The following is a 17875-nucleotide window of genomic DNA, read 5'->3' on the forward strand; positions in this document are numbered from 1 at the left end:
CTCTTCTTCATTATTTCCAGCTTGCCTTTAGTTGTCTCCTATGAATAGAAACTATTTCTGCTTTACTTTATAGAGCACAGCTGCCATCTACTCCAGAGATGTAGACTTTGAAAATGACAAGCTACTAAAAAAAAGAGTAAAAGTGAAGCAGTAAAACACATTTTCTTTGCAAATCGAAAACCTAAATCAATATAGCAGTCTCTGATCTATGTAACCAGTAGGTGCAGAAACTGGGTAGATGAATTTATGCTTAAATCAGCAGCTATAAATGTCCCTATTCTAATGGGGAAATACATGTACAAAAGTAAGAAAATAAGGTATAAGTGGGAGCTACCATTAGGGTTCTCTGGGGCATTCAGTAGTTCATACTGTGTAGTATGCCAGGGTGTTTTCTGGGTGCATCCGAAATATTAAGCAGTGAAAGAAGAAACACCAATTTGAACTAAAATTTAAATAATTATCTATCAAGTGTTACAGCTGAGAAGAAGGTACTTCCACATGCTAACAGCAGATCCTGCATCATTACTTAAATGCAGAACCTAGTTATTATTCTCTAGGATGGAAAAACAGCCACCAATACTATTGCTTCTATTGCATATGGAGGGTCATCAAGGGTCTGCCTTCTCTGTTAGTTGAGTGCTTCTTCAGCGGAGCAGCTGCACCCTGCTTCTACCATTGGCATCATTGTGTCTAAGATAAAAAAAGGAAATTATTACCAACAGTTCCATCCCAGACACTGGATCTTCCTGCTGCCAAGAAGTGGGAGGGGAAAAGTGTGACTCATGATTCCTGTGATTGCATTTTCTTTCTGAGATCAGAGAGGATATAAAAAAATTCTCAAAGTTCAGTCGTGCATGCTGAGATGTAGAGGTGTCTCTAGACTGTATTGTTCTATTGTTCAGAAATTTACAAATGCAGCTGATAAGGCTTTTTACTCTGACTAGATACTGCAATACACACTTTCTTCTGAAAGTGGGAACTATTCTATTTTCCCTTTCCTTCTTGAGTGAAGGACACATTTCTGTCAGAAATAAGAAAGAGTGTTGATGAAAGTAACTATGTTCTTGATGTTTCTGCGTACTGACTTTTCTTATCTGAAACCTGCAGGATCCAGAAAATACAGACGAATCTCCTCTGCGAGGCCAGAAGAGTAACATTTCAGACAGGTAAGTCTTTCGAATGAAGTAAAACTATTAAAATAAATAGTATGGATAATTTATTCTTATATTTTCAGCTCTGTCCTAATATGGTACGCAAATAACAGAAGCACGGGTCTATTGGAATGCAGCTCCACCTGCAGGAAGAGCTGCTAAACCGCTTCCACACAAGTACTAAGACAAGAGAACTGAAGCTTCCAGGTGTAAGGGCTAAAAATGAAATACATGAAAAATTTTTTCTAGCTGTGAGAAACCTTACTTCCAGTCCTTTTGAGCATCTTTTTATTCAGAGTATGTTCTTATCTCTGAAAAAACCCAACAGCAATCGCATACCGATAACAGTATTTTTCAGTAGCTATATTTGCAAACAATACTCCAGACAAAATGCTACTACAACTCCTTGAACTTATGACCCTCAGAGTTCAGATTAATTCTTGAAAGTAGTTGCTCAAGAAAGTTAAAAGTGATCAAAAATAGATTAAACACAAAATCTTGGTATGGTTCAGATTATCAAAGCTTCTGCCACTTCAACTAACATTGTTTTACAGGTCACAGAAATGTGCAGAATGTGAAAGCTGCAGAAGAGAAAATCAACAGTCTGAGTCAGGCAGCTGGAATAATGAAGATGATGTTGTGCCCCACAGGATTCCTGTTCTACCTAGAAGTAATCATGAAAAGATTTGTCTTGTTTCTTCAACAGTATAGCCCAGCACCTCCATATATGTACATTGAGGATGACACTAGTCCCTTGTATACAAGCTAAGGATTTGCTCTTTCAGTCTCAAAGACCAGGGTACTCAAGACACAGTCTTCACCACTGATGCACAGGAAGGCCATCCAAACCTTTGTACCTCTAAAAGGAGACATACATCCGGAGGTCTCTCCTCTCTGTCTTTCTGTTCCCATACAACTTCCCAAAAAAAAGTAAATTAAACACTTAAAATGCAGAATGAAGGGTCAAATTCTCTCTCAAGACTTTGTTCCCAGAATCACTGAATTTCACCCCCCATGACAATTTCATTAAAACCTCTAGAAATGATGTGCTTAAGCATGTACTGAAGCACTTTCACAGCTCAGGTGCCAAAGCCCCTCTGACACCAGAAGAGTTTACAAAAAGAATCTGCCTAATTGTTCCTTTATGAAAAGTATGCTCCTTCTGCTCCAAATGAGAATAATTTGTGAAAGGAATCATACTGAGGATGCTGCAGTATCTCACAGATTCTATGAAGTGCAGGTGGCTCTCTCTCCCTGCTTCTTCTCACCCTGTGGAACCAATGAATTGCTGATGGCTCTTATCAGAAATAAAACACGGTTATCTCCCTCACATTACCAAGCCTTGCTGGCCAGCAAACAGAAAATGATAACCCATCTACCAACTACTACCTGCTCAGAGTTTGGGGTTTTTTAATTCCACTTGATCTGAAAGGAGAGGTGTATGGGAAAGAGTGTGCTCTGTCTGGAGTGGGGATCTGTCTTCACTGGCACTCTCAAGTAGATAATAGGAGCCTCTTTGCGGGTTAGAGAATGGAATGTAAACAGAAAGTGTCTTAGAAGCTCAGGCAAGGCAAGGGCAAGTTGTAGCCCAGACAAAAACACAGGAAGCACAACTCTATTGTAACAGAAATTAGTTAAGAGCAGCAATGATATCTTACAAGAGGAAAGCAGAGCATTGCTTCTTGTCTTCACCCTGCAACAAGCCTGTGGAACATATAATCAGCTTTTCTTTCAGACAGCTGGCATGTTATCCTTTGCAAAGAGTAGCCTATGACTAAAAAACCCAAATTCCGTAATTCCTCTGCCTCAAACCATTATTTTTTACATAACAAGCTACTGTTTTTATTTAACATGGGAACAAAAGTTTTTCAGTTTCTCCAGCAGAGTAGTGATATTTCTGGAGATGCAATGTTTATCCATTTTCTTAATCTGTCAAGTACTGGATCAGAACACATATTTCAGGATGAGCTAAGTAGTAAAACTGAATCCTGCCTTTGGTGCATCAAAGATAGTTCATATCTTGTTCTTGAAGGGGAGTGTGAGGTAAGATGAAAAGAAAAATACATTTGCTTACTTTAGGAAGGAAGAATTTGCTGTAGCTATTCCTAGCAGTGGGGTGTGGCAATACTCATTGTCATGGAAGTGCTGGAAACATGAAGATGATTCCCTGTGAAGATGTGGCCAGAGTCTCCTATACCAGTATAAACTAGCATTAAAGTCTACAATTCTGCAAGAACAGTTTATTTAGAACAGACTGTATTTAGAAACTCTGTGAGGCAATAACTTGCAGTAGTTGGATCTGCTTCCAAATAACATGAAATGTGGTGCTGGTTGTATCCATGATGCTGACTTATTCTTCTTTCTGCTGTGAACATAAGTAAGATGAAAATATTTTCTTCCATTTTCTCACATTTCACTTCTACAATATAAGCAGCAAAATATATATACATACTGCAGCTCCCTAGTTTTTAAAGCCAAGATTTTGCACTATGAACAATAGTAATTACAAGCTTCTTGGTTTTTTATTGTTGTGTTTTGGTTATTTTGTTTGCTTTTTTTTGTTGTTGTTGATACATAGACAGAACCTTTGCTTCTGGAGATGAACTGACTCAGTTAATTAACTTGAAACCATCACAGAGCGGAGTAGATCCAAGGATGGGCATAACAGGTCTTATTCAAGGCCTTCAGCTGCAGATTGAGAATCAAGAGGTGCTAAAGGAGTTTATGGTAAAGTGTGATTACTTTTTAAGAACTAACAATTCAGCACAGCTAAGAAAGTGACTTTTAATAGCCTTCTGGATACTGGATGGGAGTTCAACTTGTACATCTTTACTGAATCCTTTTTCACTGACAATTATTCCTGCCAAAATGGGGTTTCTACTCTGCTGTTTGGGTGATAGTACAGCATTTGGATCTCTCTCTTTCCATGCATGTCAGCCTCATACCATTCCCAGTTCAAAGATATTGCCCATGTAGAATGAAAACAAATAATGTCAAATTCATAATGCAGATTAGGAATCACTTTTTCCTAGACTGACTTCTTCCTATTACCCCCTTAGCTTTGCTGAACATCTGCCTAAGAGCTATCCTAGGGGCTGCACCTAAGCAGGAAATCCATGCTGCTAGGGATTCACTGGTGTAGAAACAGTTGAAACAAAAATGTTCCAAACAATGCTCCCATTACCCATAGAACTCATTGCCACAAGATGCTGTTAAGGACAGGGACTTAGTGAAATTACAAAAAAAAATGTACATAGATAATGAAAACATCTGATTGCACATAAATCATGAAAAAAAGTAACATTAGGAAGGCTTATAAAATCTCTTGTTTCAGAACATAAATAGAGTATGCAGTTATCATCAAATTCCCAAAAACCAGATTATTTCATAATTCTTCAACATAGTACTGGATTTTCCTTTAAAGGACATGCTCGTTACCAGTGAAATGGATTGCTGCCACTTTTCAATAGTAATTGCAATGTTATCAGTTTCTTCCACTTGCCTTTATATCTCTGACTTTCTGGGTACAAAATCCCACTGGCTCAAGTGTATACGATTTGCTGACTTTCCCTGAAGGCTCAAGGGCATGTATTAATTTTCATTCATTCCATTGCATTACTGATGTAGGTATACCTTACTAGGAGCTGAGTCACACAGCTGCACAGAAAGCATAAAGATCTAATAAGCAAAGTGCCAGTTACCAAAGCCAGTGGATATTTTATCTGAGTAAAAGCTGTAGTAACTGATTAAAGTGTTCAAGAACTGTCACATGTACTTCAGTTCATATAAATGTATAGTGGCAGAATGTGATGGCTGAGCATTGTGCAATGCATAGCAAATAGGTAGAAGAATAAAAAAATGTCAAGATAACCCAAAACTGTAAATGAAATGAACTTGCACATTCCTGCTTCTGACTACACTGCATTCCATTCCCCTAAATCTGCTGTGAAGTACTTAATGGCTGTATGATTTGCACTTAATATCACTGGGGCTGCTCCCTATATTCATCACTTTCTCCATCACTGAAAAGTATTCACTGTCATTATTGCACTGTTAATAGTGCAATAGTTAGTGCTTTAGTCAGTGTATTATCAATCATAAATGCCAATATTTGGCCAAGACAGTATTTCAAACACCTATAATACAGCAACATACAACAGGGTCTTGTGTTGACAGGTTCTGAGGTTGAGGGTTGGAAATATCACTTGAAAACTTCAGAAATATTATGCAGGCTGAAGAAAATACAAAGCAACTTTAATTCCTTGCCTAGAATTTTTGAGAATAATGTATGATTCTCTTCTGTAATAGGTCTATTTCCCAGTATTGGGTCATATACAGTTTGCTCACACTGACACTATAAAAGTTGTCTGTTGAGGATGTGAACAACATGGATTGACTATTTCTTTTTGATCTAGGCTTTAGAACATGTGAAACCAACAGATGACTGCAGAACTGGCAAAGCACCAGAAAACCAGAATAAAAACAGATACCGAGATATCCTTCCATGTAAGTATGCACAGAAATGAGAACATACATTTGGTGAACAAAGTCATCAGAGAAACAGGAGAAAACTTTCTGGACCCCTGATGTCTTTCTAAACTGCAGCAGCAGGACAACACACGCAAAAATTTGTAGCACCTCTATATATCAGTATGCAGTACAAATATTCTTAGAGGTTTTCCTGATTTATAACACCAATATCCAGTGACAGTGTTCCTATGCAATACATGAAAAGCAGCATTGGGTACACTACTTTGGAACACTGCAAAACAATTCTGTGGTAATTAGAAGGCTTTTCACAGTGTTACACAAGTACCTTAAGAGAAATAAAGCTGCAATGAACCATACAATATATCCGTGGGAATTCCTACTGGCAGTGATTAATATTAGTGCTACTAGTCAAATATATTCCAGAATCCAGAGGCATACTTTTCTGGAGAGACTGACATTTCCTATATCCTGAGATGGTAGAACTCTTTCAGATCCACAGCTGAAATAGCGTCTTTCTGTTTCTGTACAGATGATAAGACACGAGTTCCTCTGGGAGAAAAGAATGGCTACATTAATGCAAGTTACATTAGAATGAATGTTGGAGAAGAGGAACATTTTTATATTATAACCCAAGGGCCTCTGCCATCCACTATGGCTGATTTCTGGCAAATGGTCTGGGAGAGTGAATCGGATGTAATTGCCATGATGACAAAAGAAGTGGAGCTAGGGCAAGTGAAATGTCATCAATACTGGCCTGAACCTCCCCATGACTGTAAAGACCTGGCTAATTTCTATCTCAAGCTACACAGTTACCAGATTCTGGAGTACTTCATAATTAGAAAAATACAAATGATCAACAAGCAGGTAAGTTAAGTAGACTTAATATTTTCATAAATGATGGAATCAATTATGTAGTTTACGTGAGTAGATACAAGTAGTATTGTTTGCTTCTTCCATAACGTGTGCTCCGTACTTTTTAAGGATGCAAAAATCTGAATAACAGGCTTGAAATTAGGGTTAATGAGATGCTTCTTTTTTGCTCATTGTACAAGCAATGAATCCAATATTACCTATATTTGGAGAAGAACTTCCAAAAACGAGACCTCTAATAGTCACAGAACAGGTGTGTTCTGTGTTTTGCAGAATAACTTACTGTTCTCATCAAATCACATCCACGTCAGAATGGATTCATAGTCTGTAATGGTGGTTGGATGGAAACAGGGGGAAAAGGTGGCTTTCATCCTAGAATTTAGAACAAATGATACTTTTTTGTTCATGAAAAGACACAAACACACATGAAACTACCAATCTAGCAGCGATTTTTTGGGAACTTAATAAATACAGAATCCAGGTGGAAGAACATAGAAAACAGGGTAGGTATAAGTCCATCAGTCTTGTTTCAATATTAAGTAAAGCTTTGCAAAAATTTCTTCAGGACATATTATTTAGTGGCATAATTAAAAAACCTGTGCCAGACTAAACTTGGTGCCTTTTCCATCAAGATAACAATTTCTCTATTTGAAGAAATTCACCTTATGTCACTGAGTGTGAAGCATTGTAAAGCATTTGATACGAGTCTTCCCAAAAGACTATCAAAATGGCAAGATAGAACACCATATGTTATTGCTTCAATGAACATGTTAACTTTGCTGTGTTTGTACTGAACTAGTAGCAAACTACCACAGAAAGCCACAGGTCTACTTCAGCAGAAATCCATACTTATGTTCAAATTCTTCTGATAGTAAAAATCCAGATAGTTAGCATTCAGATTTTAACGTGGCTTTGTGAGCTGGCAACAAGAAATGTTGATCCAGGGCAATTCAATTAATATTACTCTTTATTTTATCTACATTTCATTTATTCTTGTAAGCATTTTTAGTTGATTTGCATATTGATTATTTAATCACAAGTCATTCTTTCATATCTGATAGCCATTTACAATTTTACTGTTGTGGCTCTCATATTACTATTCTTCTATTAGTAAGGCTTGGTTCAGCTACAAAAACAGTTTTAGCAAACAGCAATGCAATGTTCTAATTTAACAAACATTTTTGTTTTTTTCTTTCTAACCAACAAATAAGATAAACACATTCTTTCAAGGCAACAGATTAACTTCAGTGTCTTGTCAAAGTCATATGAAGTAAATTTCCTATGCCTGCGTCTTCTGAGTGCGTTTCTTGAAACCTAAAGAAACCTGAATGGAGTCAAGTATGAAAAGCTAAAGAATTGTAAACAAACAATTTTAAGAATGAGGCTGAAGGAAAATTTTTAGTGGAATTCCCTGAAAATTGGTTTTAGGACGGATCATTTTTAACCTTTCTGGTGTCTCTCTTCCAGACAGAAGAAAAGCGCATTATAAGTCATTTGCAATTTACCACTTGGCCAGACCACAATATTCCAAAACTGGCTGAGCAGCTTGTAAAATTTATTTGTTACATGAGAAAAGCTCACAGGACAGGACCAATTGTTGCTCACTGCAGCACTGGCATTGGAAGAAGTGGAGTTTTGCTGTGTGTTGAAATTCTTCTCAGCTATATAGAAAAAGATTTATGTGTAAGTATCAAACAGAACATTGTTAAGTATCACAGACTGGCGTGGATGCCAACAATGTGGTGGGGGCATCTTAGAACAGAATAATTACTATAAGAATTCACCCGAACAAAATGGAATAAACCCAGCTTTCATTGTTTTAAACAACAAAGATAATAACTACAAATATACTATTTCTAAAAGAACTGCCACAGCTTCCCCATCTAAATATGCTTAAATCTTTCTTTATAACTTGCCTATCAACCAAATAAAAACTGTTCTCTTCTGATAGTTCAACATCAAGCAAATAGTGAGAGATTTGCGAGATCAGCGTTTTGGCATGATCCAAACTAAGGTAAGTTCTAAATATGCAACTAGATTGTTATTTTTTTAAAAGCCTGAATTAGTGGTACTGCTCCACTGCTTTGATAAATCTGGGGCTTAAAATATAATTTTAGTGCTCTCATTTGAGGAAAGTAACAGCCTTCCAAGCAAGTGGTGTTTGGTTTTAAATATGAAAGCCCGTTCCTTACTAAATAAGTGAATAAAAGCAAAGCAGCAATATAGGACAGGTACCAGACCCCCCTGCACCCCCCCTTTCCTTTTCTAAAGCAAGAAGAAAAGCAAGTATCACAGAACCTACCCTGCAAAATTACAGCCTTCGGTTAAATTCTTGCTATTGCTGAGTTATCATCACCAGGTAAACCCTTCTACTCCTGAGCTAAACCCACTCCTGAAAAGATTTTTTCACACAGAAAAAAAACAAGATGCAGCTAACTCACCTTAGAGAAAACAATTGGTAGAATAAAAGCAAGAGAAGACTAAAAGAAGTTCTTCCTATAGGCAAATATTTTAGCACATGCTTTGATATATTTTTCTTCAGGGTAATGACTGAGCATGTGACTAAAATTAAGCAAACATATAACCTACACTGTCTTAAATGAGAATTGAGCACATGCTTAAAATACAGCATTCCTGTACTTTTACCAGAGATGGAACAAAAAGAACAAGGATTCTCTTAAATATGTTTTTGTATCCATATTACAAAGATGCTGATGTTATAAACATATAACATATACCATATAAACATGTAACATATAAATTCAGCTAGTCCATCCTTCTTTGTCTAGAATTTATGTTGAATGTAACCAGGTGTTTCACACTGGTGTCTCCGCATACAGGACGAGTATTTATTCTGTTATGAAGTTGTGCTGGAAGTCCTTCAGATCCTCCAAGCAGTGGATTCCTACTGAATATGATTCCTACCATATGACTCTTGCTGTTGCTATTCCACTTGGACTCCAGGGACCACTCAGCAACTACTTTAATCTTTAAAGATGTCAAGCCAGCACAGACAAGTGTTATATTACATGCTTTTTTAGATTACCCTGATTTCAAAGTCATTTAAAAACCTTGCTTAACATGTCCTGTATAAGTCATTTATTTCTTGGCTCAAAGTATGAAGAAACAGCCAGCCAGCACTGCAACACTGCTGTGGTAAATTGCCATGGAGAATTTTTGTTTTCTGTGTTAATAACATATTAATTGTTAGGAATATATTTTGAGACTGTAGCAAGGATATAGCAGCCTTTGGAATTAGCTTTGCAATCCAGAGGGCAGCTTTAAAGATCCAAGATTCTGTTGGCGTTGGTGGAAGATTAGTTGTCCCTCATATACTGTTGTGCACTATTGGCTTCTGGGCTGCAAATCAATGTTTACTCCAGCAGTTATGCTTTTGCATAGAAGGACTCAATTTGGTTACCTCTGGTTGCTTGAACAACGTAGAACCATTTCCAGTCATCACTCCAGCCCATGAGTTTATACCACTATCACTAGACATCTTAAATCAAGAAACTGACAGAAAAAATAGGATGCCTTTTAACCCTGGTTCTCTTCAAAGGAAGAGCATTCTAATAATTGGATGGAATATTAATTTTTTCCAGCAATATGAACAGATGTTGATAGCCTCAGTATTTTCATTCTACATCCATATAAAAAGGAATGCAATACTAAGCCAAGTGAAGCAACTGTGTGTGCATTGTGGTACATACGTACATTTCATCTTCCCCTAATTGTTTCCATTGATTAACTATCTTCTCATTCTTACCTAGGGTCTGGATCTATGGGTAGTCCTGCTGGTTTCAGTAGGGGCTGAATCAGGTCTTTAAATTAAAGAACTCTCTGTACAGTTTATTTCTCTTGTAAAAAGTGTTTCTGTTCATGTGGGTGGATTTGAGCAGAAATCCGCTGTTCAAGTTGTAAGATTGTATTTGTTTCCATAGTTCTACTTCTAAGTCCTTATCTAGAAGGTGAGATATGGAAGTGATTAGATGTGCATTGGAAGTGTAACTTGTAAACATAGGAAACTGAAACAATCTAACTGAATTGTACATATTTTTAAAACTTATTTGGTTTCTGGAAAAGAGAAAATATTAAGAGGCATTGGGTATAAAACTACAGTAGAAGCAAGAAAATAAAATACCTATTTACTTTCATTACAAATAAGAGGTTTATAATTCAGAAAGAATGGTGTATTAAATAAAAATTTAAAGTATGGCTTTTAGAAAAAGCCACTGTAATACAATTATAATTAAGGCCAAGGCCCATTTTTTCTTTGTGCCCTCCAATAGTCTGGAGGCAGGAAAATATAGAAATGCAATTCATTATGTGAGCCAGATGCTAATTTCAAATGTATTGATAAAGTTCCAGAGCAATGCTAAATAAATCCAGGTGCAACCCTGGATTCATATTGATATAAACTTAAATAGAATTCAATGTTTTGTCTTAAATTCATTGAATTTGGTCCTTCCTCAAAGCATTATTCTTCATACATTCTTCATTTAATATCTTTACGTTGCATATAAAGGACCATTTGCACAATTTCGTCAAATGTCATCAGCCATTTTTTTTCCTAAATTTGTTACCTTCATTTGGTATTTGGCCTTTGACTTTAATTACTACACGTGTACTACTAGGCAATCAATGCATTACACTGTAATAAATGCACAATTAATCTTTTGTATCACAGTAATTTAGTAAGCTTCTTACTGAAAATATTCCTGTACTTTATGCAAAGGTGTTTTTTCTGTGGTTTAGAACAAGTATTCTGGATTCAAAAGACAATCCTCACAGCATTATTTGTGCATCATTTTTGCAGCTGTTTGACAGATGTGTTTGCTGTTTGACATAATTTTCTCATGTTTTACAGAGGTATTAAAAAGATTTCTGAAAACAATCTGCTTAATTTCAATTTCTTTTATAAAAAAGAAACTGCAATACCTAACTATTAACCTATAAGAGCTCTAGGGAAAAATATTTTATTCATAGGGGCTTGTCTTTAAACTTCCTCTAAAGGCACATTTTATGATGATGTATAGTGGAATGTGGCCACATCCAGAAGCTGATAAGCATTTCCCCATACACACAGCACAACTGAGAGTCCCACTTCTGTGTTCTTTATACATGGAAAACCCCCGGAGATAGAGGCTCACCGATATGCATTCATTTGGAACAAAAGATAACCCACTCTTTAAAGAGCTCACACTACTTGACAAGTCAGGATAAACTGAAAAGAAAGGAAAATCTATTGTCCCATTTCATTCATAAGGGGAAGTGAGGCAGTGGTTGATGATTTGTCCAAGGTCTACAGAGTTTTGGAAAAGTTGGGAACTAAACACAGATGATAAAATCTCTGATTCTTTGCCTACACACAAAACTATCTTTCCTCAGTCAGAAAAGATAACCAGACTGCTCTGGATGATTTCTGATGAGATATTATTTAGTATATAAAGTGCTCTGACTGGAATTTGTACACATTCTAATATGCAAGAGATGCGTTATGGCAGAGAACCTCAGTTAGTGCCTACGGTCACACTTCTTACTTCAGAAGTGGTATTGAGATCACCCTTTGTGCTCTACCATCTAGCTGCCAATCAGGATGAACCGCAGTGCAAATGTGAACAAAAAGGTTCATTGAAGACAGTGCCTGCCATAACAAGCATGCAAAACAAGCAGGCATATGCTAGTCCTCAGATTCATAGTGTAGCACAAAACCTTGTCAGTCATACTCTGTGTTCAGACAGTAGCTCTGTCCACAGAACAGCACAACTTGTAATCATACTTTGGAGAAGTAGATGTTTTACCCGCGCTGAGACTCCTGTTAAGCTTTTTTGTTTCTACCATTTTATCTCCATTTAAAAGCAAGTATAGCAAGGACAACCACTGCATAGCTGTAAGGTTACAAAATCATGTGTGTAGGGGAAAACGGGTGTCCCCATTTTTCTATTAACATCTTCATTGAGCTCCATCGACTCAGAAGTGCTTCATGCTGATGTCTCTGTGTACTCTAGTACCCCGTCTGCAATGGAAAAGATACCTGAAAATATCCACACATGCCAAAATGGGTGTTATTGTCTACAAGTGCATTGTCAGATTTAAATACTTGACTTTAAAAAGTAGCAACTTGTCCTAATATAATCATGCTTCCTTTAAATTTTCTTAGAAAGCCTGAGAGATGAGTCAGTAATTTTTTTCTGTATTTTCAGTTGAAGGTTATGGCCCCCCTGAACAACAGGCCCTTCTGCGATGAAATACAGCAACTGCAAAGAGGGCCCGTCCGGCCAAAGAGCAGCAATCACCGCCATCTAGGGGCAAATCATGACTGCGACGTGGCTAACCGCAACCGGTCGCTCCTGCCTTCAGCACAGACCCACTCCGTGTCTCTTAGCTGGAGAGTAAACACAGCCAGATAAATGTAACAGAGGGCTTGTAGGCAGATCCCACTCACTAACTGAAATTATGCCACTGTGACTTCTTGCCTATACCTACAAGTGCAGCAAGAAGCTCTCACAGGAACATCCTTTTTACTGGATAATAGAATGGAATTGTTTTCTTGTGAAAAAATAATACAATGGTTCAAATAACCAGAATGAGGCAACCCTTCCACAGACAGGGTCTGCATAATGTGTTGCACCCAGACTGGACGCTTGTTTGATGCTGCACAAGTCAGAGATCTCAACATCTGAAGGGATGTGAGTTTATCTATACTACTCTCTCTTCCTTTACAGCATTAGCAGTAATAAATAACACTTTAAATGACACTTTGCATAATCTGAGTGTTTACTTATTGGAATTACACAGGAACAGCAACTCCAGGTGCAAAACATTCAGTTACTAGCGAAGGACAATGGTATTTCTCACAGCTGTTAAATCACAAAGCTGGATTCAACATGAAGATTGCCTGCTTACTGCTTGCAAACTGACTAAATATTATTGTAATACTAGAAAAAGTAGAAGTTGGTTGAGCTCTTTACACTGAAAAGAGAGCTTGCCCTTGCAGGCTAAGCAGACTGAGAGTCCACTATTAGATGAATCTTTTAAATGTCCAGTAATGTCTGTGATGGAAGGGCACAGCACTTACAAAGATAGGTGGTTTGCACATAATCTTGTACAGGTTTAGCTCTGTAGGGTTAGAAATAAGCTTGTGAAACCACAAAAGTGTTCTGTAGTGCCATACTGATATAATTGTTTCTGTCTTGATCACTCACTTTGTGCACACCAGGAATAACAGAACCTCATACTTCATTCATGCTTCTCCAGGCCCAATAGCATGGAGCAACTAACTCTGGATCACAGAACCACAACACAGAATAGTTGAGATTGGAAGGAAGCTCTGGGAACCATCCAGTATAAACCCTCCAACTCCCAGCAGTGTCACCTTGAGCTCAGGACTGTGTTCATGTGGATTTTGGGTATCTCCAAGATCAACACTCCTTCACCTGTCTAGGCAACCTGTTCTGATATTTGACCATCCTCAGTGTAAAAAAGTTTTTTTCTGATGTTTAAACGAAATTCCTGGATTGTAGTTTGTGTCCTTAGCATCTTGTCCTGTCTTTGGATACCACTAAGAGGAACCTGTTTCTGCTTCTTTACCTCTTTACTCCCTCCTATTTAGGAATTTATACCTATTGATAAGATCCCCCTGAGCATTCTCTTCTCCATGAGTTTCTCCAACAGCCAAAACCCTCTCAGCTTCTCCTTATACAACAGATATTTCTTAATTCCAATTTCTTAATCATCACAGTGGCCTCAATATGCAAGTACTGGTTCAGAGAAATTGTAAGATTCCATCCAACAGCTACATCCAACAATTTACTGCAATTTGTAGGTACAGTTTTTTGGTGCCTATTGACAAGTGATAGTTGTGGTTTTAATACCACTGAAGGACTGATCAAGGCCTGAGAAACCAACATAGAAGATTAAGAAGATGTAGAGTATGGAGCACCTCTTGGATGTCAGTCTGAAAGATCTGCCAGTGGTCATCTCTAGTTTTTTACTTAGTCTTAACTGTTCAGTGTCCTCCCATATGAAGTAGGTGGCTGTTCAGAATTCACTGCCTTTTCTGCACAGCACCAGTTACACATTCACGCCTGAGGGACAGTGAACTTTTTGCAATCCTGTTCTGAATTATACAGCTATTTAGCTTTCTCATTAAACTATTCAGAAACAAAACCCCAAAAAGCAGTTAAAATGCCTGAGAGCAGTACCTCCCCAACCAGGCGACAGACACAATGGGGACTATACAGTAGCTGTCCAGCATCCCAGCTCATTACACAACCTAGCAATTAACTGAAGTTGCCTGTGCTCCCTCCCCTCCCTGCATTTGTTCTCTTGAGAGATGACAATCCCTTCTTCTCCTTCCTGTTCAACACTCTTGGAAAGACATGCCAGTGACTGTGGGCTTTCCTTTCCCATCACACTGCTGTAAAAAGCTTCTAACTACTTCCATTACCACTTCCTTCATGGCTGAAGCAGATTTATTCCAGGCAAGGCACCAGTTGTAGTACCTCTTGGCTCATTCAGTACACCTACCAACAGTTCCCAAGGCAGAAAAGACATGCTGTGAGCTTGCTTAATGCCAGCACCTTTGGATGAGTGACAAGGACACTATAAGAAATAATGAACATTAGAGAAATGTAGCTATAGCAACACAAGCATTCACAAAGTAAATCCCCACCACGAGAGCAAGGAAACTGCTGTTATTGTATTTGTAAAAGTGCTGATAAAGCAGGAGCTTGTGTTACAACATCAGGAGAAAGCATGCCTGGCCTGCAGTCTTGCCACAAGTGGTAACACATGCAAAAGCACCCCTATACCAGACAGAAACTTAGCTCACACACTTTCAGAAATGTCGGATGAAACAACAGATCCAAATCTGAGTCTTTGTAAGAAAATCCCAAACTTGCCCCAGCTCTTTATTTTACTGCTCCAGATTTTACTGCAGGTTTAGCACCATGTCATCAAAGGAACCATCCTGATGACACTTTCATGCTGATCAGGAGGCTGCCATTGTTCCAGAAGCAGGAACTGAACCTTGGTCTCTTATTAACCTATGCTGCTTCCACCCTTTTTTATCCACTGAAAGCAGGCAAAACTTGTAGCTGAGTATTCAACAGGAACACAGACAATGCTTTCTGACTTTTTTTTAATCCAAAGCTGAAACAATTCAGTAACTCTTGGGGAATTTTGACTTTCACTTGGTATAAGAAATAAAAAGTTAGTTTATTTAATTTGGAATAGCACTACAACTCCTGGGTTCCTCTCTTCATCATATCTATAGTTAATTTTAGGACAAGTTCCTTAACAGTATCATGCCTCCATTTCCTTGTCTACTGCTTTGCTGTCTTAAAGATGAATGAGTCACAAGTAATGCTTGGGAAGTGTTGAGTGAGTACTCGAATAAAAGACAATGCAAAACATGAAATATTCTTCATGCTTGCACTTTACAGTTACCACACATTCTCCTTCACCTCTATTTGTGAGTTAGGACACATGTAGCATATATCTATCTCTATTATTAGGAAATTAGTGCTGAGTCATTAAGGGAAACATTTCACTAAGGGAAAGAGTAGGGTTCTGCTAATGTATTATTTGAAAACTGAGTAGAAACAGAGGAGTTATTTCACAGCTAGAAATTCTGCTAGTATCACCTAACTTGAGTCACTTAGCATGGACTCAGCATCATTCCTTTTGCTTGACAGCAATTTTAGATCAAAAGATCTAAAACTGTTCCCATAGACAGAATCCAGACAAAGCCTGGAATGCCAGCAGCACTGGGATGACCACACCTCTCAGCTCAATACAGATACCCAACTCCTTCAGAGCGACATTGCTCTAGGCAAGAGCATCTCCTTCCAGAGCACTCCATGCCAGCTCCTGCTGAGATTTTCAATGACATAGGGATTTCTCCACCTATTCCTCCTCTCATCAACATTTTAGATCCCTTGCTAAGAGCTGGGTGGCTGCTGGGTTATGCTCTTCTGCTAGACTTTGTCAGTGGCCCAGAAGGTTCAATTATTCTAGGAGTCCTCCTGGGATTTACATAACACTGCTTTGAGCTCTATCAAAGCATCTGATGAAACTCAGTTACTTCCTTGGAGTTCTGAGAAGAACACAAATTAAACTGGGAACACAAACAACAAGTCTTTTTAAAATATCCAATCAAAAAAACTTCTCTTTCCTTCTCCTTTGTCAACAGTTCTCCCCTCTTAGTTGTTCCCTTAATAGCGCAAAATGTTTACACACCTCACTTCTGATCGTGCACCTTGACTCCCAGTTTTTTGTAAAGCCTTTGAGAATTCAAAGCGCAGCTAGGCTACCTCCAGGTGGTCAGGACTTCACCGATCAGGCAAACTGAAGTGATTACAGCCTTGGACAGGAAGAAAAACTGTTATCAAAGCTGCTGCTCTCTGTAGCTTCAGTCTAACTTGCCTCAAAATCATTACATGGCACATATGGGGGTAGCTATGTTCTCTCCATAGCTTCCAGCCAGAGGCTTTACACGTGTTCAATTCCCTTCACGGTTTCCCTCCAAAATGCCAGCACTTCTCTTCCTGTCCAGCTGTTCTTTGAACACTGATTGGGATGTGGCTGATCTGCTTTTAATTCTCAATTATTTCTTTAACAGCTGAGTGCACCAAGCCTGTATATTGCAATTGTCTTAACTTCTGGAAGAGGTAGAATATAGTCTCTCCGAATTCATCTCATATCACAAACACACAAGATGTGTACTGGTATGTGAGAAAGCAGGCAAGATTGGGAAGGGCATCTGCTTTAGTGTGGATGCATTCACCTGCCATGGGAGCAGGCTGATAATGGATGCAGGCTGCCAACAAATTAGGTAGGAAATGGGGCTAGCAGGGAGAATTCCCACCCTTCTTTAACTTCTTGTAGTAATGTTCTTTCTTCCTTTGTTCTCACCTTCTGCTAAATCACAGAATAATCTACACTAAAATCAGACATCAGTTCAATCCTCAAGACACACTAACGTGTGTGTTTGCATGTGAGCGTATGTAGGTAACACTGCTTTCTACAGAACAGAATAAAAAGTATTCAATCAAGTGTCCTTTTACAGCTAGCAGAGACTTTGTGTGTGCAGATTTTACCTTCTTTCCTGCCTGGGCAGGAGAATCTTTCTGACCCAAAAGATGTCATGTGTATAGCATAGCATTGAACAAGGCTTTCTGTGCATGGACTTAGCAGCTTACCACCGTGTCATAATAGTTCCATGAACTCCTCATTGTCAGCAGAACTGCATCCTGCTCCAGTGCTGGTCAGACAAGCTAAAATAATGACCTTACCCAACTCTAAACTCCAAAGACTCCATTTAGTCTACCATGTTAAAGGCCTAAGGTCTACCCAGCTAG

General features: G+C 38.3%; 2 protein-coding genes across 11 annotated transcripts in view; one reads left to right on the forward strand and one right to left on the reverse strand.

The window, feature by feature from the left end:
- FRMPD2 (FERM and PDZ domain containing 2) overlaps positions 1-11406 on the forward strand; it is a 71393-nt gene extending 59987 nt beyond the window's left edge. For 7 of the 10 annotated variants that reach the window (XM_032116198.1, XM_032116201.1, XM_032116200.1 and 4 more), the window contains 8 exons: positions 1108-1166; positions 1706-1821; positions 3730-3878; positions 5567-5657; positions 6172-6506; positions 7980-8195; positions 8464-8526; positions 9353-11406. In XM_032116198.1, the coding sequence (XP_031972089.1) occupies positions 1108-1166; positions 1706-1821; positions 3730-3878; positions 5567-5657; positions 6172-6506; positions 7980-8195; positions 8464-8526; positions 9353-9424 (1101 nt within the window). In that variant the 3' untranslated portion in view covers positions 9425-11406. Of the gene's footprint in view, positions 1-1107; positions 1167-1705; positions 1822-3729; positions 3879-5566; positions 5658-6171; positions 6507-7979; positions 8196-8463; positions 8527-9352 lie in introns of those variants that run through there. The other 3 variants (XM_032116208.1, XM_032116207.1, XM_032116203.1) reach the window with 2 other exon arrangements.
- Positions 1-17875, reverse strand: part of MAPK8 (mitogen-activated protein kinase 8) — a 182595-nt gene that overhangs the window by 114082 nt on the left and 50638 nt on the right. The window lies entirely within an intron of this gene.

The sequence above is a fragment of the Corvus moneduloides genome, chromosome 8 (genome assembly GCF_009650955.1).
Source record: "Corvus moneduloides isolate bCorMon1 chromosome 8, bCorMon1.pri, whole genome shotgun sequence".
Lineage (NCBI taxonomy): Eukaryota > Metazoa > Chordata > Aves > Passeriformes > Corvidae > Corvus > Corvus moneduloides.